The sequence below is a fragment of the Vulpes lagopus genome, chromosome 7 (assembly GCF_018345385.1).
Source record: "Vulpes lagopus strain Blue_001 chromosome 7, ASM1834538v1, whole genome shotgun sequence".
Classification (NCBI taxonomy): Eukaryota; Metazoa; Chordata; class Mammalia; order Carnivora; family Canidae; genus Vulpes; species Vulpes lagopus.
Window position 1 is genome coordinate 97,526,361 of NC_054830.1, and position 26,527 is coordinate 97,552,887.

Here is a 26,527-nt window from a genome sequence, read left to right on the forward strand (position 1 = left end):
GGCTGCAGCCAGGCAATAAAGTAAGGTTTATTCTGAGTCTTCCCAGATTCCGTGGAAATTTGATTTTAAAATAGAGTCTGAACACCGAGAATTAAGGGTAAGTTCTCCAGGACAAAGAGATAGCTCTCAGAAAGTAAAGCTCAATAGGGCCCCACGTCAGAGGTTTCTGTCCACATTTTTATTGGATTCAGTTAAATTAAAACATTCATTAACCTCCTAAGTGTCAAGCAAGAGATCAGGAACAGAAAAGACACAGATAAATGCATTTAACAAAACTCCCTGGGGGCAGCCCGGGTGGCTCAGCGGTTTAGTGCTGCTTCAGCCTAGGTGTGATCCTGGAGACCCGGGACTGAATCCCAGTCGGGCTCCCTGCATGGAGCCTGCTTCTCCCTCTGCCTGTGTCTGTTCCTCTCTCTCTCTCTCTCTCTCTCTCTCTCTAATAAAAAAATAAAATCTTAAAAAAAAAAAACCAAAAACTGTTTTCAGCTGCTGACAATGCCATCTCTAGCAAGCACAGACCCAGCCTCTGGGGAGCCTTCTCTCCTTGGTTTAGGAGGACACATATGCACTCAAATTAAACCAAGTCTGGGGAATCGCTAAATGGCCAAGTAACAAAGAGACCTGGCTTCCAGAAACCCAAAGAAACTCTGGTGTTCTGGGTGAGACAGCTCCTCGTAAATCCTCCACTCCCCAGGGAGCTGGCCGGATGGCAATTCTGCTCTTCTAGCTTAAAGCTTCAGGATTTTCATAGCTGTTTTGCCTACTCTGATCTCCTTTTCTCCATTTTTTAAAATATTTTATTTATTTATTCATGAGAGATACAGAGAGAGGCAGAGACACAGGCAGAGGGAGAAGCAGGCTCCCTGCCAGAGAGAGCCTGTTGTGAGACTTGATCCCAGGACCCCGGGATCATGACCTGAGCCAAAGGCAGACGCTCAACTATTAACTATTGAGCCACCCAGGTGACTGTCTTTTTCTCCATTTTGTTGAGGACCAAATTTGTGAGAGGTGAGTTCAATGTTGCAGAGATTTGCAACAGTTATGAGGAAGGATATGAGGGTGATCCTGGGAAGGATTATTTAAGGAAGCCCTGAAGCAAGTCTGCCTACAGGGGGTTGACCCGTCAGGGGGTTGTGAGAACATGGAGACTGAGCAGTTCTTTCCAAGGCAGAAGACAATGCCAGAGTGTGAAACCTGAAAACTTACAAGAAATCAAGAGACATGTTTAAAAGATTCAAAATAAGTAAGATTGTAGAAATGCTAGTGGGAGGCAGCCAGTGAAGTAGAAGGCTGATGGGGGAGTGAATATTCACTATGGTAGGTTGGAAAGGGTAGAATCCAAGAGCAGAGTGGGAAGGAGAAACGAATCAATGCGGGGTGACCGTCAAGTGGGAGGGAACTCACCCTTCCGCCCGCTTCCATCTTCCTCTGTGGAAGAAGGGAGGAGATCATCTGCTGAAAACGATAGAAGAGGTAGAAGGGCCTAAGGCTGGAGATACTTAGAGAAGATTTTTAAAAAATCCACAGAGGAATGGAGACAGAGTTGATGAGAGTAATAGGAGAAAGACTGCAGGGCAGAACTGAGGGTTCAGTTAGGAAGGGGGGTAGTTACTTTATAAGGAACCAATATTTGTCACTTCGTTGTCCTCCATGCCAGCATTCTGCAACCTGGATGTGGCCCAGGGGAGGTGACGGCTTGGTGTTTCCAGGGTTGGAACTTCACCAGATGGGTGTTAGAGAAGTACAAAGGGGCAAGGGAGTCGGGAAGATTGCACAAGTGTGAAGCGATGGGCCTTGAATCCAACCTGGACGGGAGGAGAAGGAGAGCCTAGAGACAGTCATTTTTAAAACCAATTTTTTGAACATCTACCACATGGAAAGAACTAGGATGGTTATTTTACCTTCTAAGGCCTGAGATGTTGATTCCAGAAGACACAGCCTTACTTCCATGGGCTTTAAAATCTCTGGTGGAGATAGATGTTACACAAATGTTCACACACAATCATCACTTCGCTAGAACCGTGATGGGCCTGTTATGAGGGTAACGGGGAAAGCAGGGAGCCGCCGTACAGAAGGGAAGCCAAGAATACGGTCGTGGGAGAGTGGAATGTGAAGTCCACCACCTAGAGGGGTAGCCATTCCTGATAAGAACCATGAGAGACCCCTAACTCTGGGAACCAAAGGGTTGTGGAAGGGGAGGTGGGCAGGCTGGGTGACCGGCACTGAGGGGGGCACTTGATGGGATGAGACTGGGTGTTATACTACATGTTAGCAGATTGAATTTAAATTAAAAACAAAAAACAAAAAAACACCACAGGAGTTGAAGTGTCAGGGAGATGGGGAGGCCAGGGGGACACTGGGGTCATCGGATCTGGGTTAGGGTTCTGAATGGGGTGTCATGTCATGCTGATGACTAATTAGACCCATCCGTGTGGACACTGACGTCGCTCAGGGTGAGGGCAGAATTATGGGTAGAAAGAAGGGCAATGAGCTGGAGGTGGAAAGCAGGGCAGGCAGGATTGTCCCTGGAGAGGTTTAGGGCCCTGGAGCCCCCCAAATCTTGTAGCTTACAAGCTGGAAGGCAGAGTCGGGAATCAGATAAGGGTTTTCTGGCTTCCAGTCCAGTTACTTCCATTGACATTACTCTTCCTGAGAGCAGCCCTCTGCAGAATGAGATGTGATCGAAGTAAATGTCACGGGTGGGGAAGAGGCGCACGGCAGAGGCTCAGCATCAGTGCCCGCACCTGGGCAGTGGGGAGGCCGTGGGCGGTGGGGACAGGTGGGCAGCGGGCGGTGGGGCACACAGCGACGTCGCCTCTGTGGCCCTGGCCTTCTTTTAGATTTACAGGAGCCCTCGCTACCAACCGGGTGAATAGCTGCTTAGTCACATCGTCTACGACAGGTGCGCACGGTGATGGGTATATCCCCAGTTTCTCCATGGTAGGGGAGAGATTGGGGCACAGAGCAGATCACTGACACTGGAAACGGAGTAATCTGACCCTAAAAAGTAACTGGGTGATCAGTGTGCCTTAAAGTGAAAAAAGAATTTTTGAGCCATGCTACACCACTTAATATAAGTCCTTTTCTATTGGCTCCATGTTTTGTTCTCTTTGAGGGAGGGATGTAGGAGTTTGCTAGGGGGACCATAATGAAGTGACCCAGAGGGGGTGGCTTAACCAACAGAAATTTTTCTTCTCACTTTTCTGGAGGCTGGAAGTTCGAAATCTGGGTTTCCTTCTGGGAGTTCTCTCCTTGGCAGGCAGATTGCCATGCCTCCTGATGTCTCCACATTGTCTCTCTTCTGCATCTGTCTTCTTCTCTTTTTCTCATGAGGACACCCGTCTTACTGGATTGGGGTCCACCCTAATGGCTTCATTCTACCTTCATCTTTTCTTCTCAAAGCCTTCTCTTCAAATACGGTCATATTCTGAGGGACTAGAGAGTTGAGTCTGTAACATGTGAATTTTGGGGGGAACACATTTCAGCCTGTAACAGGCGACAATTTTTAAAGCTTGAATATAAGCTTGATATAAGTTGATATCAGTGGTTGCCTCCATGGCAAGACAGGAAGCCTGGGAAGTCACAGGAAGATTTACCTTTAATTGTATACTGTTTCGCCTTGAGGTTTGTTACTGCAAATATTCATCACATAATCAAAAATGAAAGAAAGGGGTACCCGGGTGGCTCAGTGGTTGAGTGTCTGCCTTTGGCTCAGGGCGTGACCCCAGGGTCCTGGAATTGAGTGCCACATAGGGCTTCCCTCAGGGAGCCTGCTTCTCCCTCTGCTTGTGTCTCTGCCTCTCTATCTCTCTCTGTGTCTCTCATGAATAAATAAATAAAATCTTTTTAAAAAATGAAAGAAAATTATTGCATTTATTGCACATCCTTATATTCAGCACCTTTGTTTGTTTAGGAGAGAGGGAAAGAGAATGGGGGGGGGTGGGAGGGGGTGAGGGGCAGAAGGAGAGGGAGAAAGCAGATCTTAAACCAGCTCCACACTGAGCTCAATCTGAGGGCCCTGAGATCATGACCTGAACTGAAATTAAGAGTTAGATGTTTAACCAGCTGAGCCACCCAGGCACCCCTCAACACCTATTTATTGAATAAAATTAAAATTAAACACAGCGTGACAGTCCACTGTACCTTTGGAATTTGGATCTACTTGAAAGTCCTAGATCGGTACAGGAATGGTGCCTGCCAAGGTTTTTTTGCGTAACTTATCCTCAGTAAACTAGTCTCCCCCTATCAACTGCAAACTCCAGTGGGCCTGGGCAAGGACAACCTCACCCTTTTACCTCCGGGCCCACATGCAGAGCTGGCACTCAAATGTATGCTATATGAATGAGCGGAGCAGCGAGCCCAATAAGCGGAGCAGCTTTGGGGAACGGGGTTCTTCCTATGTGCCGGTTCTGTAGAAAGTGGCAGGGACGGGAGTGCCCAGGGGAGATGCTATGCTTTGGATAATTTACTAAAACCAAATCAAGATAAAATGTTTAAGGGGAAAATCACTTACCCTAATTTTCCCTATTCCTTATTCTTTGGGGGGAAAAAGATTCTGCTTCCTTTTGGGTTCTTTTAAAATTCAACTGCACACAACTCTATTGCTTTTCCATATTTGGGGAGGAGAGGTAGCTAGGAAGCAGTGGCATGCAGATTTCACTCGCAAATCCATTCACTGAAATTCCCTTCTCTGCCTCCCAATTTACCTCCACTCCGCCCTGACACTGCCTCTCACCTCTTAGTGTTGTAGGCCTGGGGTTTGCAGAAAAGAACTTAGCTTCTTTGTTTCCCCTCTGAGAGCACTGGACATTTTACGGCTCCCTCCTGAGAGTCTAAGAGAGGGATGGAAAAATGTGGCTGCTGTCTTTTCTCGGGAACAGTGGCAGCTTCACCCGACCCTGAAGGCACTGCAGTGCCTTGAGAAACCAGGTCAAGTTGAAAGCAGAGTTCAGATGAGGCCGAGCATGGGTTGTTAAGTGAGAATGAATGAATGACGTTAGGTCCTCTGGTTCTCATGCAGGCCTGAGGTTGTCCCAGGAAGTGCACTAAGCAGGTTGGGGCTTGTGTCAGCGCAGGCCTGCCTCTCACTCTGGCATTTGGTACTAAGTACACCAACAATCTGCGGTGCTCTCTCCACACTACTGCTCCCTGCTGAGTCTGGAGACCCCACCCCCACCCCTACCCCCCGACCTTTCTCCATTTGGCTTCATCCAAACCAGGAGGTAACTAGATGCCTGTGTCACTGTAGACCCATAGAAACAGCATTTTTTTCTTTTTAAAGGCTTCCAATTTTTCAGGAAATCGAAAATTCCTTTTAAAAAAAGATTTTATTGGGATCCCTGGGTGGCGCAGCGGTTTGGCGCCTGCCTTTGGCCCAGGGCGCGATCCTGGAGACCCGGGATCGAATCCCACATCAGGCTCCTGGTGCATGGAGCCTGTTTCTCCCTCTGCCTGTGTCTCTGCCTCTCTCTCTCTCTCTCTCTCTGTGACTATCATAAATAAAAATTAAAAAAAAAAAGATTTTATTCATTTATTCATCAGAGACCCACATAGAGAGAGAGAGAGAGAGAGAGAGAGGCAGAGACACAGGCAGAGGGAGAAGCAGGCTCCACGCAGAGAGCCCAACGCGGGACTCGATCCCAGGTCTCCAGGATCAGGCCCTGGGCTGAAGGCGGCGCTAAACTGCTGAGCCACCCGGGCTGCCCAGAAGCAGCATATTTTTGTTAAAAGCTGCAAACTGTTTATGCTCTTAAGAGTAAACCATATGTACCACATACATAGTTTTAGATTTAATGAAAGGACACAGTGGTGAAAGGTGAATGGCATCCACCCTTAGCTGTGAGAGACAGGGGGTGAAAACAGACTTATGTTCTCATCACAGAAGGCTTTACTTTGCTAACTTTATCCTTCAACATATTGGTACATCTTCCAACAGGAATGACAGAACAGAAAAGCAAATTCTGTATGAGTAATTTTTATTTATTTTTTTAGGTTTTATTTATTTATTTGAGAGTGAGAGAGATATATATAGAGAGAGAACACAAGCCAGGGGGAAAGGGCAGAGGGAGGTGGAGAAGCAGACCCGCCACTGAGCAGGGGGCCCAACGTGGGACTCGAGCCCAGGATCCCAGGATCATAATCTGAGCTGCAGGCAGACGCTGAACTGAATGAGCCACCCAGGTGCCCCTGCTTGAGTCACTTTTAAATGATCAAACACCAAAATTAGTATCAGAAGAAAGAGAGTTTAGAGCTACGAGAAGATTAAAGATGGATAACTAAGATCCATATGGCTAATATAATTCAATTACAAAATATACAATACCACTAGACTATATAACCTGCTTGAGGGCAGGAGCCAAGTTCTTATCACTTTCTATCATCTTCTAGTATCTACCATGATGTTTTGCCCACAAAGTGAGTCTATCACAAATTTTAATTCAACGGAAATTATTTGAACGTATCCTTTCTGCAGGGCAACCTGAGATCCTGAGTAGAATCTCTAGAACAGCCTTTGGCTTAGAGGAATACTAGACACTGTGATTGATGGCAATGGGACTACAGCCATTGTAAAGTAAGGCTTAAAAGAAATTGAGAAACATAGATGGCCTCCAGGCCATATTTATAATCAGGGCAGAGTGGCCAGCTCTGGACAGCCTATTTCATTGGATAGTTAGAGGCAATCAAAAAATTCAAATAGAAGGCAACTTTAAAAAATACTTTAAAAGAAATGGCAAATACTAATGCTCATTTGGTATGGATCAAGTGTATCTTAATTCATATTAGCCCAGGTCCCATGGATATTTGGTACAGGCAAAAGATGTTTCTTCTGAAAGAATTCTGGAAAATGATGGTCCATTTAAAATAGTTTATTATTGTTAATAAAGGAACTTATTTCAGGCTTTATGTCACAGAAATCAGGCATGGCTATTAAAAAGAACACAAATGTCTGGAAAAAAGATTGCAATGGGTCAAATCTTGGAAAGAAAGCTTGATCAGAATGGAAATGCGACAATGTTCCAGGATTATGTGTGTTACTAAAAGCAAAGAATATGACAACTATATATATTTTATATGATAACTATATTAAAAGAGAAGAAAAATAAAAAATAAAAGAGAAGAAATATAAGCAAGTATGGGATTGATTTCCAGTGGAAATACTATTTAAATGGTGTAGAGGGTCAATTGGATTCAATTCTGGGGTTTCAGTTTTGTGGAGCTGTTTCTTTCTCACACCCTTGCATGATTTATAACATTTTTGAATGATAGTCTTGTCATCTAATAAATTTTCTTTTGATTCCTGAAGATGCATGTTTGTCTCCGTCTTAATTTAACCTGGATCAATTATTGTGGAATAAAGAAGACGATGTGGATTCTGTAAGGTGAAGAACTGACCAGCCAGTTTCAGGCCCTGAGCTATCAAATCTGATTCTTAGAATCCACGTTCTCAAGTCTGGCTCTTTGTTTAGAGAAAGAAAAAAACCAATAGGGTGGCTTGAGGGAGACTTTTCCCCATCTTCACTGAAGACTGATGAGCAATCTATTACTGAGGATCCTGTTGAGAAATTTGTGAACAATTGAAAGAGTTTATCTGATGGCGGACCAGTTGTGAAATTTAGCATCGAGTATTTGATTCTTAAAGGAAGAAGATTTATTTGGGAATTGTGAGTTTCCTTGTGTGGAAAAGGAGAACGTATTCCCTTTATTCTGTTTCCATACAAAAATCAACAACCCCAACCACATCTAAGTAAGAAGGAGAGTTCTCTGCTCAACAAAGTTAACATTCTAGTTCTTCCTTTTCCTTCCTTGTATCTTTGATATATGGCTGCCTGTGTGTGTGGTTGTGTGTGTGTGTGTGTGTGTGTGTGTGTGCACTTAGAGCCTAATGGCCTGAGCTTTTACTAAATGTATGCCTTTAATTTTTATCTGATATTCTTCTGTCATAAAAACCTATCTTGTCTTTTCTATCCCAATACAAAGCAGATGCATGACAAATGTTTGTTGACTCTGGTCCTTCTTCTAATAACTGATGGGAAATCCAGGAAAAGAATGTGTTGTTTTCTCAAATACTGCTCTGTAAATCTCAGACGATAAAGTGCCAGCTAATCACCCCCTGGGTCCCAGGCTTTCACTGGGGCCTTCTAAAATACACAAAACTCAAGTGGAGGCATGACACCATTAGCACTACATAATTCAAGCAAACAATAAATGTGTTTACTCTGCCTGGCTACTGACCACCTGCCTTTCCATCCCACAAGGCAGGTATCTATATATAGGATCTCCTTGTTTGCATTCCTGCAGAGAATGAGCCTTTCTTTCCTTTAGGCCTCACCATCTGTGGATCTGAAAGAAGCTTGGGCCCCCCTGACAGCATGTGTCTGGTCTTACTTCTGCTGCTGGTGCTCCTGCCTCTAGGGAAGGCTGCACAGCAGAGGGATGGCCGACAAACTCAGAGCTCTGTGTCCCCTGTGATCCTAGAAAGGAATCGCAGGGAGCTCCCCATTGGCAACCACGAGGAAGCTGAGGAGAAGCCAGATCTTTTTGTTGCGGTGCCACACCTCGTAGGTACAGGAGAAGGCCAGAGGCAGAGAGAGAAGATGTTGTCCAGGTTTGGCAGGCTCTGGAAGAAGCCTGAGCGAGACCTGCACCCATCCCAGGACTTGGTCAGTGAGCACTTCCCACCTGGGACCCATGCCCTCACTCAGCCAAAAGATGGGATGCAAATGGAGAAATCTCCTCTTCGGGAGGAGGCCAAGAAATTCTGGCACCACTTCATGTTCAGAATGAGTCCGGCTTCTCAGGGGATCATCCTGCCCATCAAAAGCCATGAAGTGCATCAGGAGACCTGTAGGACAGTGCCCTTCGGCCAGGTATCTGTTCTGGAGGGAGAGGGGATCAGGAAAGGGGTGGACAACTGCAACAGGTGGAGGGTAAGGAAGGGGCTGCCAGGACCCCGAGTCTCACCTAACTCCCAAATTTGGTCCTTGGGCACTCATTATAACATTTGCCAAGGATGATCATACTCCCCAAATTTCCGTCTAACTTGCCCTTGTTTCTTGGTGTTCTGGAAATGCTGTAAGAATGATATGATGGTACTGCCCAGATTAATAACCCTTCAGAGTGATGGCACAGAACTTTGTTTTATGGGTTTTACTTATTTTTCTGTTGGAGGGGTTCTATCCAGAGGGATAGGTGAGACTGTGCCCTCAGTAAGGAAGAGTGGGAACCTAGAGCAATAACCAGAACTTCTCTCTAGCTATTCCTCTACACTCTATTGGGATGTGGATGAGCAGGTCGGCTCTACCTGTAGATAAGGTGAGATACATGGGACTCCTCCCCAAACAGCCGCATACATATGTATCTTGGCCTTAATCCCTGTATTTCCTACCCAACTACTTCATAGGCTGTCTGACCGAAGTTGCTACATCATTTCTAACATTACCGCAGCAAAAAATGATTTAATTTAATTTATTTTCTCATAAGCTTTCAAAAAATGATATCAGTGTGAAATCACATTTTTTCCTTTTGGAAACGCCTCCTACTTCATGTCCTGTTGGCTGATTTGTGGTTATTATGATGGATTCAGCACCATTTTAAGACAAAGGGGCATTCTACTATCCACTTCCTCCCATCAGTCCTGGCAAGCCCTGCGCTCCAAATGTTAAATTAAACCGAGAAACTGCATCAGGTCCTTAAAAACGAAGATACTGAACCGAGAGCAACGCAGGGGAGAGTAAAATTTTACAGTCCAATAATGCTACCCAATTAAGCAGGCAGTATTATAAGGTAATTGACTGTGTAAGGCAGTTAAGTATGCTGCCTGAAAAGGCAAGGATATGTAGCAATAAGTCCATTATCAAATAATAATGACTGCTCTGTTGGCCATGTGCAATTAGAAAATTGCTCCCAAGAATCGTGCAATTGAATTTCCTTTGAAACTCTTATGTTGAATTCTATTGCTAGTTAAATTAAAATTAAAGTGTTTGACTCATATATCTTGAAGGGCACATAAAGCTAGGTGAGGGGGTATGGGAGGGGCAAAGGTGAGATGATGCATGATGATTTGCAGGCATATGTGCTATAACTTTGCCCCAGGCAGCTTCATAGATCTCAGAATAGAATAGAATTCATCTTGATGTTCTAATCTATTCTATGAACAGTTGAACAAACGTGTATGGAAAGTCTATTACGCATAATGCACTGTGAGACGTCGAATGATAAGGCACATTACTTAAATAGGAAGTTAGGCATTAGAATTTTTTCAACCGGTAACATGTAGTTAGATCAAATTTCTTAAAGTTTGGTATTTAAGATATAAAATATTTTCTTATTAACTTAAGGATTTCCTAAAGGCTAATTTATTTATCTACTGAACAAAAGAAATGTAATTGAGGTGCCCTTATGCCGTTATAGATTAACCATCCCTTGGATATTGTAAAATATCCAAAATTGGAAAGGTTTTGAAATTTTAGTCTGAATTATCTTCAGACTTACAGTCTATAGCTTCTGCATCATGTGTGTCAGTGAAATGACTCAAGATAACTTAATGGAGATGTGTTTGCCTCTTAGACGATCACCCATGAAGACTGTGAAAAAGTAGTTGTACAGAACAATCTTTGCTTTGGGAAATGTGGGTCTGTTCGTTTTCCTGGAGCTGCACAGCACCCCCACACCTTCTGCTCCCACTGCTCACCTGCCAAGTTCACCACGATGCACTTGCAGCTGAACTGCACCGGCTTTGCCCCTGTGGTCAAGGTGGTGATGCTAGTGAAGGAATGCCAGTGCAAGATGAAGACTGAGCATGAGCATGGACACCTCCTACAGGCAGGCTCCCACGCAGAACTTCATGCCCAGGATTCCTTCATCCCAGGATTTTCCACTTAAAAGGAGATCCCACTATTACCTTTGAAAAACAAAACTACAATAGCAAAGGTGCTGGATTACTCAGTTTGGAAGTGTTAGTGGGTGCATACTATTTTAAGGGAAAGGTGGTTCAAAATAGCGAGATAGGACAATTTAGAGGCAATGGTATTCATCTAGCTATTGGTACGTATTTGGATTTTAGTCTTGGCCCTGCCATCCTGGCAAGAGGATGTTAAGGATGTGGAAGCTTTCTCCATCTCAAGGGCTTCATCTCTAAATGAGGGACTTGAATCAGATGATTGCTAAAGTCCTTTCCACTACAAATGTTCCATGATCTAGGGTCTCTGAGTTCTGGTAAAAGCCCTACATCTGAATTTGGAAAAGAAATAAAGTAGACCCTAAAAATTGGCTTCTTTGATAACTTGTCAAAGCACCACCCAAAACACGTCTCTAGTATTTTTAGGAAGGATTCTTTCATCTCAGACAGTGTTCTATTTGCCTTCCAAATATGCTTATTTTATTTCCATAGATGTAAGGAGTAGCTTGATTGGTTGCCTCTTTATTTTTCTGATATTCCCCATATAAAGTTCTTAATGTCAAGTCTCTGTCTTTGAAAAAGGAACAGCAATATTACTTTTAGTGGTTTTCATAGGGACTAGGGACAATCACTGGTAGCCACACAAGTATGTATATTATGGGGAACTAAAAATATATGCCCCAGTACCAGGCTTAAAGGTCAACCCAGAGATGCTAATGAGGTAACCAAGGAATTCCAGTAGATGTCAAATTAAATAAACTGCAAATGAGTAAAAATGGAAACAACTTATAGGTGAAGTGTCACTTCTTTATCCATGTGCATTTTGGATTAGGTAGTAAGTTAGACTTCTGTGTTTGGATGACCGGTGTTTTTTTTTTTTTTTTTTTGCTGCTGTCTAAAAACTTCATATTATGTATTTTATTCTGTAAATGCCATACTTGCAAGTTCTGAAAATATTCTGAAAGCTTTAATGTATTAAATTTTAGTGTATGAAGCATTGTGAAATGTCATGGAATTCAATTGTCTTAAATTTTGTTTTAACAATTTTTATCTGTCCCATAATTTAAAGGTCCTATCTGGAGACTACTTACCTGGGAGCATTTCTCAATGGTTTCAGAGGCTAATGACAATGCCCCAAGTGTTTCTTCTGACCCTTCCAGCAGTTTTCTGTTAACAGAAAAAAAATCACTGTCTTTAGTGATTCCATTTCTCCTTCTATATTTATTTGTATGGATACATTGTATATACCTGACTTTAGTTATATTTCTAGTTATATTTCTTTTTCTATAATTACTTTTTAAAAATCCACCTTAAAATTATTTTAATTATTTGAATCCTACTACTTTCAGCATTCACAAAAAGGCATTTCTCAGAATATTGATTTTTTAAAGGAATTGAAGTATGCTTTAATTCTATTTCTCTTTAATCACATCATCTAACCTGGTGTTCTGAAGAAGCAGATGTATTTATATTTAGTGTATATTCTACATCAAAGTAATATAATATGTGATATACAGATACGCATGTGGCATTTGCATCAGAATATATTATACCCTTTGGTGGTCAAAGACAAGCTAATTGGCCAAGATATGGTCATAAGGATGATACTGTTAAGCATTAATGATATCCCAGCTGGTCAATATATTTTGGTGCCAAAAGCTATTGAGCAGCTGTCTTGTTTGCAATTGCCTAACCCTGATTATGTAAACCTATCTCTGCCAATTGGACTGTCCTTCCCCTCCTTACATGCTTGCAAATCCCTTTTATTTATCCTTGCAAATAGACTCTCAAGCCCAAGCCCCAAACAATCATCAGTCTTATTCAAACTCTGCTCTGCTCTTCCCTCATGTGAATTCAAGATGAGATAGTGGATAGTGGTATCAGAGCTTACATTCATAGTGCAGACCTCATGAAATTGCTCACGTTCATCTTTTTACTGGAAAAAAAAAAGGCAGTTCTCAATGGTTCAACATAATACATAGGAGTGTGGGCACCTGAAAGGAAACACACAAATATCGAAAATCTATTAAGTGCCAGATGCTATGCTGGGTCTCCTGACATAAGTTATAAGTCATACAACTTATACAATACATAAATACATATATTACACAATCTTTGCAAAAATCTTTTCTTAAAGTTTTTTTATTTAAATTCAATTAATTAACATAAAGTGTATTATTAGTTTCAGAGGTAGAGGTCAGTGATTCATTCACTGCATACAACACCCAGTGCTCATTACATCAAGTACCCTTTTTAATGTCCTTCACCCAGTTACCCATCCCCCCACTCTCTTCCAGTGACCCTCTAGTTTATTTCCTAGAGTTAAGAGAGAGTCTCTTATGGTTTATCTCTGTCTCTGATTTTTTTAAAAAGATTTTATTTACTTATTCATGAGAGACACAGAAAGAGAGGCAGAGACACAGGCAGAGGGAGAAGCAGGCTCCATGCAGGGCCTCATGTGGGACTCAGTCCTGGGACTCCAGAATCATGCCCTGAGCCAAAGGCAGATGCTCAACTGCTGAGCCACCCAGGCGTCTCTCTTTCTCTCTCTGATTTTGTCTTATTTTATTTTCCTCACCCTTCCCCTATGATCCCCTGTTTTGTTTCTTAAATTCCACTTATGAGTACAATCCTCACAAAAATCTTATAAGGTGGGTAAATACCCTATTTTACAGGTAAGAAAAATAAGCCTTAAAATTTTTAAGCATCCATACTAAAGTCATTTGGAGCATATTTTCTATTTGTATTAAAGTATTTGTTCATTTATTGCTTGCCAGTTTACACTGATTTCTTTGAAGTCTCCTCCTTATAGGCCTCAAGGTTGATTTCTTTCACCTCTTCCTCAGCAATCATATTTGAGGACATTGATTTTACTCTTGAAAGAGAAATCATCCCCTGGTCAGATTCTCAGCCAAACATTGCCCTAAATTAAAGAGGTGGTCATGGCAACTCCCTCATCAATCTTGATCTCATTTTCCACTCAGATAGGATTAGGGTGATAAAGAATTACTTCAAAATTGTTGTGGGGGCACCTGAGTGGCTCAGTCAGTTAAGTGTCCAATTTCTGACTGGCTCAGGTCATGATCTTGGTGTCATGAGATTGAGCACGTCAGGCTCCATACTCAGTGAGGAGTCTCCTTGAGATTCTTTCCCTCTCCCTCTACTTATGCTCATGCTCTTCTCTCTCTCTCTCTCAAAAATAAATAACTGAATCTTTAAAAAATTATTGTGAGGATAAGTGTAAGTAGCAGCACATCAGAGAGCTTTAGATTCTGTATAATTACAGGGCTTATTTCACTCTTCTCCGTTCAGGCATACTTTCTTTTAAAAAACTTATTCTGAAAAATAGACACACAGAAAAATGCAAGGGATATTATAGCAAACACTCAAATTCTTACCACCAGTATATTTGACATTTTGTCATCACGTACTTCTTGTCTATTTTTAAGAAAGAAATAAACTATTTCATATATATATAAAGTTACCTCAACCACCATGCTAAGCTCCATGCCCCAAACCCCTGACCCCTCAAGAACATCCCCAAGATTCCTATTTATATTTCCAATATCCTTTTATATTTTCCCAAAGGTATGTATATATACATAAATAATAAATAGCAGTATTTTTCTATGTATTTTTTAATGCAGCATGTATTTATGTATCTACCAGCTATATGCAAGATATAGCTCTAGGTGCTGTGAATATGGAAAGAAAACAAGTCGGACCAGCTCCCTGCTCCTATAGAGCTTACATTCTAGTTGGGGGAGACATGCAATTTGAGAATCAGTTGACTCATTAATCACCGAAAAGGAAAAATATCAGGTGGCTGTAAGTTGTATGCAAAGAATTGAGAAGGGGAATTTTGCTAGAGGGTAGTTACTTAGTTTGAGTCGTCCCTGAAAGGGTGACATTAAAGCTGTGAGTTTTTAATTACACTATGATGATCCATATGGATTGTTCTACAGTGATTTTTTTTCTCCACACAGAGTTCTGCCTACTTTTTATAACAGTTTTTAAAGTTTTTTTTTTTTAATGTCTACTTTATCTCAATTCTAGAAACTTGGCATTAAGTATTCGCTACAGAGTGGTTAACATAGCTTTGAAAATTTATTTTTTTCAATGTACGTGGTTTCTTTAAACTGTCAATTTAATTTCTAATTAAGAATGTCATGTATCTTCTTAATTTTTATAAAGAATCTACTCTATGCAAGACACTGTGCTGAGAACCCAGAGATAAGTGAATATGAATAAGAAATATTTCCTGCTGCCCTGGAGCTTACAGCATTGTAGCAGAGAGAATATGTACAAATTATAAAGCAATAATGAGAGTAGTAATAATAGCAGCTACCAATTATTGAGCCCTTACTATGTGTTCTAAGTGCTTTCTTTTCCTATCTCCTAGAAATAGACATTTTATACTCATTTTTTTTTTCCTCTTTTTGAGAGTCAGAAAGCTTCATTCATTCAGTCCACGTATATTTATGGTTGTGATGAGCCTGGTCATTGTGCTGAGTATAAAGAATATAAATAAAGGAATGCATGATTATTTGAATATAATTCCTGACCTTACAAAGTTTATAGTCTGGGAACAAGTAAATAAATGTATTTGTTTCTGTAAAGCTAGAATGATGCTCTTCCTACTATGCCTCCAACCCCAAATTGAAATTCCACTGTCTTAGTGAAAACTTCCATAAGCCCTAGACAAGGTTAGTTTAGACTCTTGCATGATTTCATGGTGCTGTATTTCTTCACCTCTCAGCACTTGTTTCAGTTTATGATTATACCATTATTTGTGTCATCATTACTCAAATCATTAGCTTCATGAGAGGAGGGATCATATTGGATTTCTTTGATCATTGTAATCAATGCCTAGGAAAGTGTCCAGCAAGTAGCTGGTACTCAATAAATATTTTTTCCTGCATAAAAGAAACAATATCAATAGATGTCATATGTTGAAGATATATCATTTATCAGGCACTGTGCCAACCACTTCACATACATAATTTCATTTATCCTCAGGAAACTCTACAAGGGAGGGAGTACTGCATTATTTTGTAGATGAACATGCTCATATAAGTTAAATAACCCTTCCAGAGCAGCACTGTGGAAGAGAAGCTGAGTGACTCCAAAGTCCCAGATCTTTCCTACTATTTTACATTACCTCAAGATAATAAAGATTAAAAAATCTATAAATAAATATGTGTTTATATATATACATATATATGTACACATATACATACATACATAAACACACATATATATACATAAACACATATACATATATACATAAATATAATATATGCACACACATATAGAGTTAAACTCCTGATTCACCCACTACTTTATTCCTTCTCTGATTCCCAGAACTCATCATCCATGCCTTTCTTAAGACACTTAATCAATGAGGATGCTTTCAACTCGAGAACCGGAAAGCACAACTCAGAATATATTAAGTTATAAAGGGATTTAGCATTTCACTAACAAGAAGTATGGAAGGCAGCTAGTTTCCTGGTTGGTCAAGTCAGAAGCATTCCCAATCTACCAAGGACTCAAATTCCTTCCATCTTTCTGCTATGTCATTTTCAGTGTGTCCTTCACAAGCTAAAACTCCCCTCAGTCACAGTATGGCTGCTGCAGTTCCAGACATCATGTGTCACCATTTGCACACCAATGTCTATAATAGAAAAGAGGATTCTCTCCCATTTTGCATCCTTTTTAAAGAGCTGAATAAAATCAGTTACACTGAGGATAAACAATGGAACAAAACCTTTGCTCTGACAGCAAGGAATAAAGAGGAAATGACAGTTGAGTTCCGTTGAGTAGGCAAACAACAGTGTCGGTCATAGCCCTTTGTCATTTTTTAACTTATATTATCACTATTTATTTACTTTCTTTATTTCTAAATTGTAAGTAAACTCTGAACAACAAGTTCTGTATATTTTATATACTTGTTACCACTCTGTTTCTGATATAATGTTTTATACAGCATATTATTTTAATATATTTTAAATACATTTGAGATACTGTTTTAGATATCATATTATATACTTATATTTTAATATTGGTATATTTGCTTATATAAACGTACATTTACATAAAATGTATAATGTTCTATGTGAGATAAATGCTCAGTACACATTAGGTTAATGAATTTAAGGATGAATTTTTGGAGCTGCTCTTGGAAGAATAGGTAGTATAGACGGTGTGGGGAGTTTTGAATGACAGCCAACAGGTTTTAAGGATGTATTTGGTAGGCAATGGGGAGTTTTTGAAGGTCTGTGAGCAGATTAGGATGGTATGGGTTTGTAACTGTCACTCCAGAGGGGCTCATGAACCCCCTGAAATGTGCACATATGTTGCAGGTATGGGAATCCTTCAGGGCAGAAGGTCCAGAATTCTAATGAGCTTCCCAAAGATTTCCATGAGCCAAAAATCTCAACAGTGGGTATGATAAATTGGAATGGAAAGAAAGCATGGAGGCCAGAAGAGCTGGAAGTAACGGTGGAAATCATGTGCACCAACCCCATCTGACTGGAACTCAGGAAAAGTCAGGTTTCCACTTTCGGAACAGAGGATGAATCTGAAATATTGATGGGTCCTCTTCACCTTGTTTCATCTCGTGTTCACCTCCAGGAGCTTTCAGTGGTGAAATGTGTGAGTAATAATTCCCTGAGCAATGGAATGAACTTTCCTGTAGTACTAGTTCTCCAGAGCCGGGCCCCAATTATCCACCCACATTTCTGGGAGACAGCTCAGATTTTCCTTTAGTGTCTGCCTCCCTCTGACTCTGTTTTGCTCCTCTTCCTTTCCTCCAAAAGAAACAATCACCAGTGATCCACCTGTGGGTGGGGACTCGGGTTAATATTTTTCAAGGAAATTATCATAAGTTCCTCTTGTCTGCCAGCTAAGGGAAACACACCTCTTTGTGTCCAATATTTAAAGAACAAGAATTTCCAGTAGGTTCTTTTTCAGAAGTCACAATTCTATTACCAAAGGAAACCTGCATCCTGCCCAAACCTCAGGCAAGAAATAGGTGAAAACTCAAGTGGATAGACAGATTTCACATCTTGCACCAGCTCAAGTAAGACACTCAGATGATGCCCTCTTCGGGGGGCCTGGGATCCATGGGATTTAGCAGTACCTTGCGCATAAGCAAATAATATCTTGGAGCTTTACAGGACCATGGGAACACCTTGTGAGCCTAGAAATGAAGAGGTTCCCAAATGTGCAAATATCACAAAAAGAGACTTTCTGCCTCCATTCTCCTCCTTGTCTGCCAAAGAGATCATGAACCCTGGCACAGTTCTAAGGACAATTGCCAAACAGGTGGGATTTTCTTTGGAGTCTACTTCTCCTCCTTTCTGCCTGGAATCTCATTCTTGAGGTTTCCTCTCTCTCTCTCTCTCTCTCTCTCTCTCTGTCTCTCTCTCTCGCCTTCACTTCAGGATATTCAGATGACCTACAATTGCCCAGAGCTTCTAAGTCATGTCCATTTATCTTGAGCCTATCAATGTATTCATCCAACTAACATCACAGTGGTGGGCACTGTGCTGACCCACAGGGTATCAAGATGGCTATGATAGGCTCCTGCCCTTGCGACAGAATTTATCTGGCTGGAGAATTTGTTTCAGCTTCTTAAATTTGGTTGTGCATTAGAATTACCAATGTGCTTGTAAAATATAGAAGCTGTGTTCCAATGGGTGGTGGTAGGGGTTGGGGAGAGGAGGCAATCATTGATGTATTTTTAAAGCTCCACAGGTGATAATGAAGAGGTGGAGGTCACTGAGGAATTCTGTACTCTTGCTCAGATCTCTTCTAGACCAAGAGCATTATGCTGCCCTCCCAGCCCTTCTGGATCTTCCTGCTTTTGTCCACAGAATCTGTCTTTCAAGTTCTTCAAACTTCATTTTTGGGCAGTTCATGTGTAACGTGACTCCTGTTCCAGTTAACAAAACTGGACTTTTTGCTCAGAGGAAATAGAGGTGTTTGAGTTGATTTTCTCTCCCCCAAATAAATAGCTCTTTTAATCACATACCTACCATGGGATACCTTGGTGGCTCAATGGTTGAGTGCCTGCCTTCAACCCAAGGTGTGATCCTGGAGTCCCAGGATCGAGTCCCACATCCAGCCACCTGCATGGAGCCTGCTTCTCTCTTCCTATGTCTCTGTGTCTCTCATGAATAAATAAATAAATAATTTTTAAAAAATCACATACCTACCACACATATTCCTTCATCAGCATTGAACACTATAATTCAATAACTCCCAAATATCAGCCTAAAACTTACTTTGGGTGCTCACAAGCAATGCTTTCTTGGTTCCACACGTAGAGAGTATGATTGACTGAATTGGAGGTATTCCTGGGAACCTGTATTTTTCTACCTTTTCATTATAAAAATTTTCAAAATTACAAAAATTTGAAAACACTAGTACCAAGAATACTTCTATAACCTCCAGTTTGACTCAACAATTATTGACATTTTGCCATACTTGCTTATCTTTCAGTTTGTACAGTTGTGTGTGTATGTGTGTGTGTGTGTGTGTGTGTGTGTGTGTATTTACTCCATGGTTTTAGACTCTTGAACAATTTGAAAGTAATTGCGGATATCATGACACTGCACCTTTACTCCTAAGAATGAGGATATTCTTGCTCAATAAAAATACTGTCATTATTGCTGCTAAGAAACTTAAAAATATTGTCAAAATCTCATCTAGTCATTTTTATTTTAACAGACACCTTCTGGGGATCCCTGGGTGGCGCAGCGGTTTGGCGCCTGCCTTTGGCCCAGGGCATGATCCTGGAGACCCGGGATCAAATCCCATGTCGGGCTCCCGGTGCATGGAGCCTGCTTCTCCCTCTGCCTGTGTCTCTGCCTCTCTCTCTCTCTCTCTGTGTGACTATCATAAGTAAATAAAAATTAAAAAAAAAAAAAAAACAGACACCTTCTGGATCTTGTTCTTTCTGCCAAAATTATAGAGGTGGAAGTTTCAAACATTATGGTGGGCTGATAAAGCAGGTCTTTGGGGAGCAAGCAGGACTTATGCGACAACCCAAATAAGCCTTGAGTTAGCTCTGAGATTTCATAAATCAGGGCAGACAAGTGTCCCATCTTGCCAGAATGTTTACTCTACTTGACACAGAGTATAAGAGAGAAGCCTGACAGGTCATGTGGCTGCTGGAAAGCACTCTCATACATTAGTTTTAACTCTAAGAAAGCTGAAATATTCTTATTTGCCCTGGGAAACTTCAAAAACAATTTTCCTGCCTTCATTCTTAGAATAGAAAGTTGAGTGGCAAGTGCACAAAAAGGCATCTAAAGCATTAAGGACACAGCTCATCTAAAGGATGAGATTTGCCTCAGTGGGAATGATCAGTTGGATGATTCCCTGCTGTGACTAAAGAGTTAAAATTGTGGCGCAGAGTCCTGCTTCAGGGGAGCTGTAGGACATAGGAATCATGGGAGTTGTAGTGTGATAATTTTCCATGCTCTCTAATACTGTTTCCATAAAACAGCATCAGCTGCTGCAGAACATGGTGTAATTTTAACATGATCTTTTAATATTTACAGGGCGCTTGTAAAAGACTTCATAATGACAGTTGGTGATTCCCGTGGCAGTTAATGAATGACAGCACAACCGTGATCAGATTGCTTTAGGAAAGAGTCTCTCAGAAAGCTGGCTTTCACAGGTTCAGGCCAGGGGATGATTCTTGGGTCCAAGATTTCCTAAACCTAAGGTTGATCCAATTTGATGATTGCCTACATGTTCTACAGGGTCATATCTCCAGTTGATTTGACCCAAACAGCAAAAGTGGAATAGGAAAAGGTAGAGTGAACAAGGAGGTTGCTTGCTAGAACAGGTATGAGCCTGGGGATGACATTTTTCTTTGTTTGTAATGCAGTACAGTGAACATTACTTCTTGACTAAGAGAGCAAAGAACAAGGATATCAGTAAGAAATTATGTGTGTGTGTGTGTGTGTGTGTGTGTGTGGTGCATGCATGTCTTTGAGTTTGGCAGTTATCCTTATCCAAAGAAGCACAGGTATTTACTTAACCTCAGATATGCTTAGTGGCATTCTAAGTCATTGGTCAATTTTTCATCATTGCTTCCACTGAATTCCTCAATTATGTGTTTGCTTCCCCCATACTATTCATCATGACACTCTGAGTCTGAATTGCCTGTGGAATTTTCTCAGCCATCTTTATACACTGTTGCCAGTCTCATTTTTACCAGCAAAGCCTGAGGCTTCCTGCTGTGGCACTGCAGGATGTCAAAGGATGAAATGTCAGGTGGCCTCATTTTTTTCATCTACTGAATGTAGATACCATGAACCCAAAGCAGATCTATTGAGTTAGCATATTCAGAAACCAACAGAAGTTATTTCTCCAAAGTGTTATGGAGCCATAACATATGGCAGAAAGTGCTATTTTTAAAAAAGATTTTATTTATCCATGAGAGACACACAGAGAGAGGCAGAGACATAGGCAGAGGGAGAAGCAGCCTCCCTACAGGGCACCTGACGTGGGACTTGATCCCAGGACCCCGGGATCATGACCCAAGCCAAAGGCAGAAGCTCAACCACTGAGCCACCCAGGTGTCCAGAAAGTGCTATTTTTATTACCTTGGGCACTCAAGTTTTTCTAGAAGGACTCAGATTATTTTATTTCACTGGCCAACATTGTCTCCACATGAGCCACATTGGCTATCTCTTTCAGAGTCTTCATCTCTTTTCCTGGTGCTGAACATGTGCCTCTTTCCTTTATCTTTCTGAGAGCTCAGCATCTCTTATTCTGGTGTCTACCAGTCATTGAAGTTTCCCTCTCAGCCTCCCTTCTCTCCCCTTCAAAATATCCCACTTGCTCACCCTCTGGCTCTTCTTTTGTTTCTGACTTTCAGTATTAAGTAACTGTCCATTCTCTTACCAAAGATAACTCTCCTACTTGGACTGTCGATTCTACTGGTACCCCTGCCCCATACTTTGTTTAAGCTCTGAATCCTTTTTTTTAAGTTTATTTATTTAAGTAATCTCTACACCCAATGGGGGCTCGAGTTCATGACCCTGGGATCAAGAGTCACATGCTCTTCCAACTGATCCAGCCAGGCACCCCTAAGCTCTGGTTTCTAACTTGTCTTCCTCTTTTGTTTTTTGTTTGTTTTTTAAAAGATTTATTTATTTACTTAAAAGAGAGAGAGGGAATGTAAGTGGGAGAGGGGCAGGGGAGGAGACCGAGAATCCTGAGCAGACTTCCTGCTGAACATAGAGCCCCACATCGGGTTCGATCTCACCATGCCAAGTTCATTACCTGAGCTTGAGAGTCAGACAGACACTTAACCAACTGAGCCACCCAGACGCACCTTCCTCTTCTCTATTTTTATGTCTTGGAGACAAACCCAGCCCCTGCCTCCATCTCTTTGGATATTGTTTTTAAATAAAATCTCTCAATGAAAATCTTAATCCCTTTCCTTCATGCAATGAGGTCATCACCATCAAAATTACTCTATTTTTAGTATATTCTTTACATTGAACCAGGGTAGAACTTGTCATCTTTCTAGACCCATTTTACTTCTGTCTAGGGTCTCTACTAACCCCATTCACTTAAGTTATTTTCTAAAAGCACTACTCACAAAAATTGTTTTTAAAAGCACATTTTCAAAACTAAATAAATCAAATACAAAAGCACATTTTTCTTCTGCTTTCTTCCTCAATCCATATTTCTCCAAAAGATGAAGGGTCAAGGTGACCTACCCAGGGCATCACTTTCTCCTATACTAGAAGAATCTACATGTGAAACTGTTGAATCTCATTGCTGAGAATGGCAGCAACATTATTGTGAAATTGACACAGAAAAGGAGACCTCTTTCCTGAAGAACCCTGACTTTTGAGTCCCGACAACAGGTGGCTTTCAATGATCAACTGGGTTGCTAAAACTCAGCTAAAGACTACCAAGAGACAAGCCTGTAGCCTGACAAAAATCAGATTTCTTGCCTTTCACGGAGGGAGGGCACTTCAGAGAAGTGCCACTAGACAAGTAGGAGGGGCGAGCCCAAAGTCAATTGGGCTTTCACTGAAGGATTTTGAAGATGGTCTAACTGAAGCAGGCATCAGTTTTGTATTGGTTGTTGTTTTGAGGTGGGATTAGAAAAAGAGGGAATTAATTAGGAATTGGGTGCTGTCATGAGGTGGAATTGGCTGAGCATTTGGGTATCCTTAGTAATAAATGAAAATAGCAAGTGGTCTGAGGCACCACTGGTCAGTAATTACCCAAAGAGGGGGTCATTATAGTAATTTATATCTGCCACGTGACCTTGGCAGAAGCAATGTTTGCTATTAACTTGGCAGCTGGCTTTACTTGTGTCTCTCCTCCCAGCCTGATTAGTGGCAGGGCTTCTTTTCTCTTTTCAGTCCAAGTTGATTTTCATTCTTTCAATTCCAAATACATTTTAAATCTTTCAAGTGTCATGGATTCTAAATTCACCTAGACCATGTTTTCTCACTGGCACGTAACTAACGGTAAGAATTTAGAGTTCATCTTGATTTAGCCTAATAGAAACCTCTAAAGCAAACATCAAGCAACCCTAAAAGTTGAGAGGAAGCCAATTTAGAATATATAGAACTTTTTAAAATGTTCTACTACTCTGCATTTTGATGATGCCATGGCACTCACTTTTGAAGTTATCTTACTCTTAAAGCTAAGTGGCTCCTTGCTGGAAATAGCATTGAATTTGAAGCTCACCATAATTCAACTATGTTCTAAGTTTTCATTCTCTATTTTTCCATGTATTTTATGTTTGAGCCCCACCAGATGGGCCACTGTGTACTTTCATGTCTCCATGCCTTTGCATACACTTCCCTTATTCTGAAGGGATCCTCTGTCCCAGCCAAAGTCCAATTCTTTTTTTTTTTTTTTTTTTTTTTTTTAGATTTTATTTATTCATGAGAGACACAGAGAGAGAGGCAGAGACATAGGCAGAGGGAGAAGCAGCCTCCCTGCAGGGAGCCCAATGTGGGACTCAATCCCAGGACCCTGGGATCATGACCTGAGCTCAACCACTGAGTCACCCAGGAGCCCCTCAAAGTCCAGTTCTTATTTGCCTGATGCAAGAACCTTTCTCTGTGAAGCCACTCTTGAACCACCCTGTTGACACTACTGGCTGCTTCTACACTACTGGCTGCTTCTTTAGTTACATACTCCCATATGTAACTCTGCTTAGCATTGCTTTTGTTCTATCTCCTAAGCACACAGTGGTTTTTAGAGTTATTTTCGGTATTTGGAGAAAAAAAAAGTTTATATTACCTGCTCTCCATATCCTAAAGCAAATTCTTCACCTGACATTCATGATTCCATTATGGTCCTCTGGAGGTATGGGAAGGTGGCAAAGTTTCTGAAATTTTATTTATAAATATGTATGTACATGTTTATATAATTGTGTGTATACACACACACTTTGTTGGGAAGAGGGTCTGTAGCTTTCATTAGATGCTCAAAGAGATGTGTGTAACCCAAAAAAGGTTAAGAACAACTATTAGAATATTAGACTGTTCTGGAATGGGCACTCTGCCACTCAAACAGATGGGGGAGATGACTATAAGCAACCAAGAAATCATGAATGTGCATCAAATGTGGGTGCTTAGGGCATGGTACCCAGCTGGGCAGGTGGAGAACGCCATCCACCCAAAGCTGCCAAGGGCTATTAGCCAGTGTTGATTAAACTCTGGACTGCACTTGCTCTGACTTTTGGAAAGTGTAGTCAAATCCAGTTCTCCCCAGTCACGGCACGGGAGCACAGTAGTTGGCTGAGTTTATCCACATAAATACCCTGACTGTGCCTTTGTTGAGAAGCTAAGTTGGCAGTGGCAGCAATGCTGCTTGTTCTTGTCTACTTTTTCAATTCCCAGATAAATATTAGTTTGATTAATAACCATGTTCCAGTTAGTCATAGGAAGGATGAAGTAGACCAGAATTCTGGAGGGAGAATATAATGTAGAACTTATATCTCCTCTCCATCCTTCCAGTAAACAGAAAAACTTCTCAAAAGATTACATGATGCCCTATCTCCCTGACCCTCTCATTATGACACAGGAGTCAAGTATATAGGTTGCAATATGATACAGTCATGTTTACGACTTGACCTCCAGTGTAAGGGATAGACAGGCCTTTGATTAGACTTAAGTACTCATGCTAAAAAGATCATGATTCTGAGAATATTTTTCCTGCCACTTTCTCCTTTCATGTCTTACTTAGAAAATTCTTTGTGAAGAGACAGGTTAGCTCATGACAGGTTAACTCATGACAAAACACATGAAAAATATGTATATTTTCAATTGTCACATGCATTCACATGCCACTGAACTAATAATCATTTTGGTACTTGTTGAAATCACTTGCCATAAATTATTCCTTCTCACTATAGTATACTAAAAAAAAAGAGCAAAGTAATATGCAATTCAGGTACTTGAATTTTGAAAGTAAAACTCCATGTTTCCCCTTCCCCCAAAGTGACTAGTTGTGTTTACTTCCTTCCTTCCTTTCCCTCTCTTTCTTTTAAAGGTTTATTTATTTGAGAGAGAGAATGTCCATGAGTAGTGAGAGGGAGAGGAAATCTCAAGCAGACTCTGTGCTGAGCTGGATGTGGGACTCCATCCCACAACCCCGAGATCATGACCAGAGCAGAAATCAAGAGTCCAACACTTAACTGAGCCACCCAGGCACCCCTGTATTCCTTCTTTCTTTCCTTCTTTCTCTCTTTAAAGATTTATTTATTTATTTATTTATTTATTTATTTATTTATTTATTTATTTATGAGACAGAGTGAATGAGGGGAGAGAGAATCTGAATCTCCACACTGAGCACAGAGCCCCAGGTGGGACTCAATCTCACACACACCAGCTCATGACCTAGGCTGAAACCAAGAGTCGGACGCTCAACGGGCTGAGCCACCCAGGCGCCCCTTTGTTTTTTTCAAACAAACCAAGTTACAAAAAATCCTACTACATAAAATGCATTATGAAAACCAAAGGCAATTCTTTCCAAAGCAATTGTCACAGCCTCTCAACCTAGCTATGCGTAAATGGAGGAGCTGATTTCTTAATTTTAAAGGGAATAAAACTTGTATATAATCAAATCAATCCCTATCAGTGAGTTCCTTGGGGCGGGGGAGGGGGGATAAAATAAATTTTCCAGATCAATAGTTGTAAAAGTTGAGTGTGCATTAGGATCACCTGGAAGGCTTGTTGAAACACCAATTACTGGACTTCACCCCTAATGTTTCTAAAACAGTAGATCTGGAATGGAGCTGGAGGACGGGGATCTCTCACTAGTTCCCGGGTGGTGTTGATGCTGCTGGTGTGAGGACCACGCTTGGATAACCACTGACCTAGGCCTTTAAGGTCCAAAGGTATTTGTAATTGATTCATAAACCAGAACACAACATGTTTAAAAAACCTAGCGGTACAAGGTACCATAAGGGTTCAAAGGAAGCTTCGGTGTGTGTGTGTGTGTGTGTGTGTGTGTGTGTGTGTGTGGTGGAAGAGTACGCTGGGCTGGCAGGGTTTGAGCTGCTTCCAGGTCTGGATGAAGATCATCAGAGAGGAAGACAAAGGGCATCCTAAGAAGGGTAAAGGAACCAGG

At 41.2% G+C, this 26,527-nt stretch overlaps 1 protein-coding gene and 1 long non-coding RNA gene across 2 annotated transcripts; both read left to right on the forward strand.

Moving 5' to 3' along the window:
• Positions 1-8,369: 8,369 nt before the first annotated feature.
• CER1 (cerberus 1, DAN family BMP antagonist) lies at positions 8,370-10,881 on the forward strand. The gene is made up of 2 exons (XM_041760626.1): positions 8,370-8,867; positions 10,567-10,881. Exons 1-2 carry the CDS (start codon positions 8,370-8,372, stop codon positions 10,879-10,881), a joined length of 813 nt encoding a protein of 270 aa, XP_041616560.1.
• A 6,979-nt stretch (positions 10,882-17,860) lies between these two features.
• Positions 17,861-19,685, forward strand: LOC121494192. The gene is made up of 3 exons (XR_005988762.1): positions 17,861-17,978; positions 18,076-18,223; positions 19,631-19,685. It is a non-coding gene; the product is annotated as an uncharacterized LOC121494192 (long non-coding RNA).
• The last annotated feature ends 6,842 nt before the right edge of the window (positions 19,686-26,527 follow it).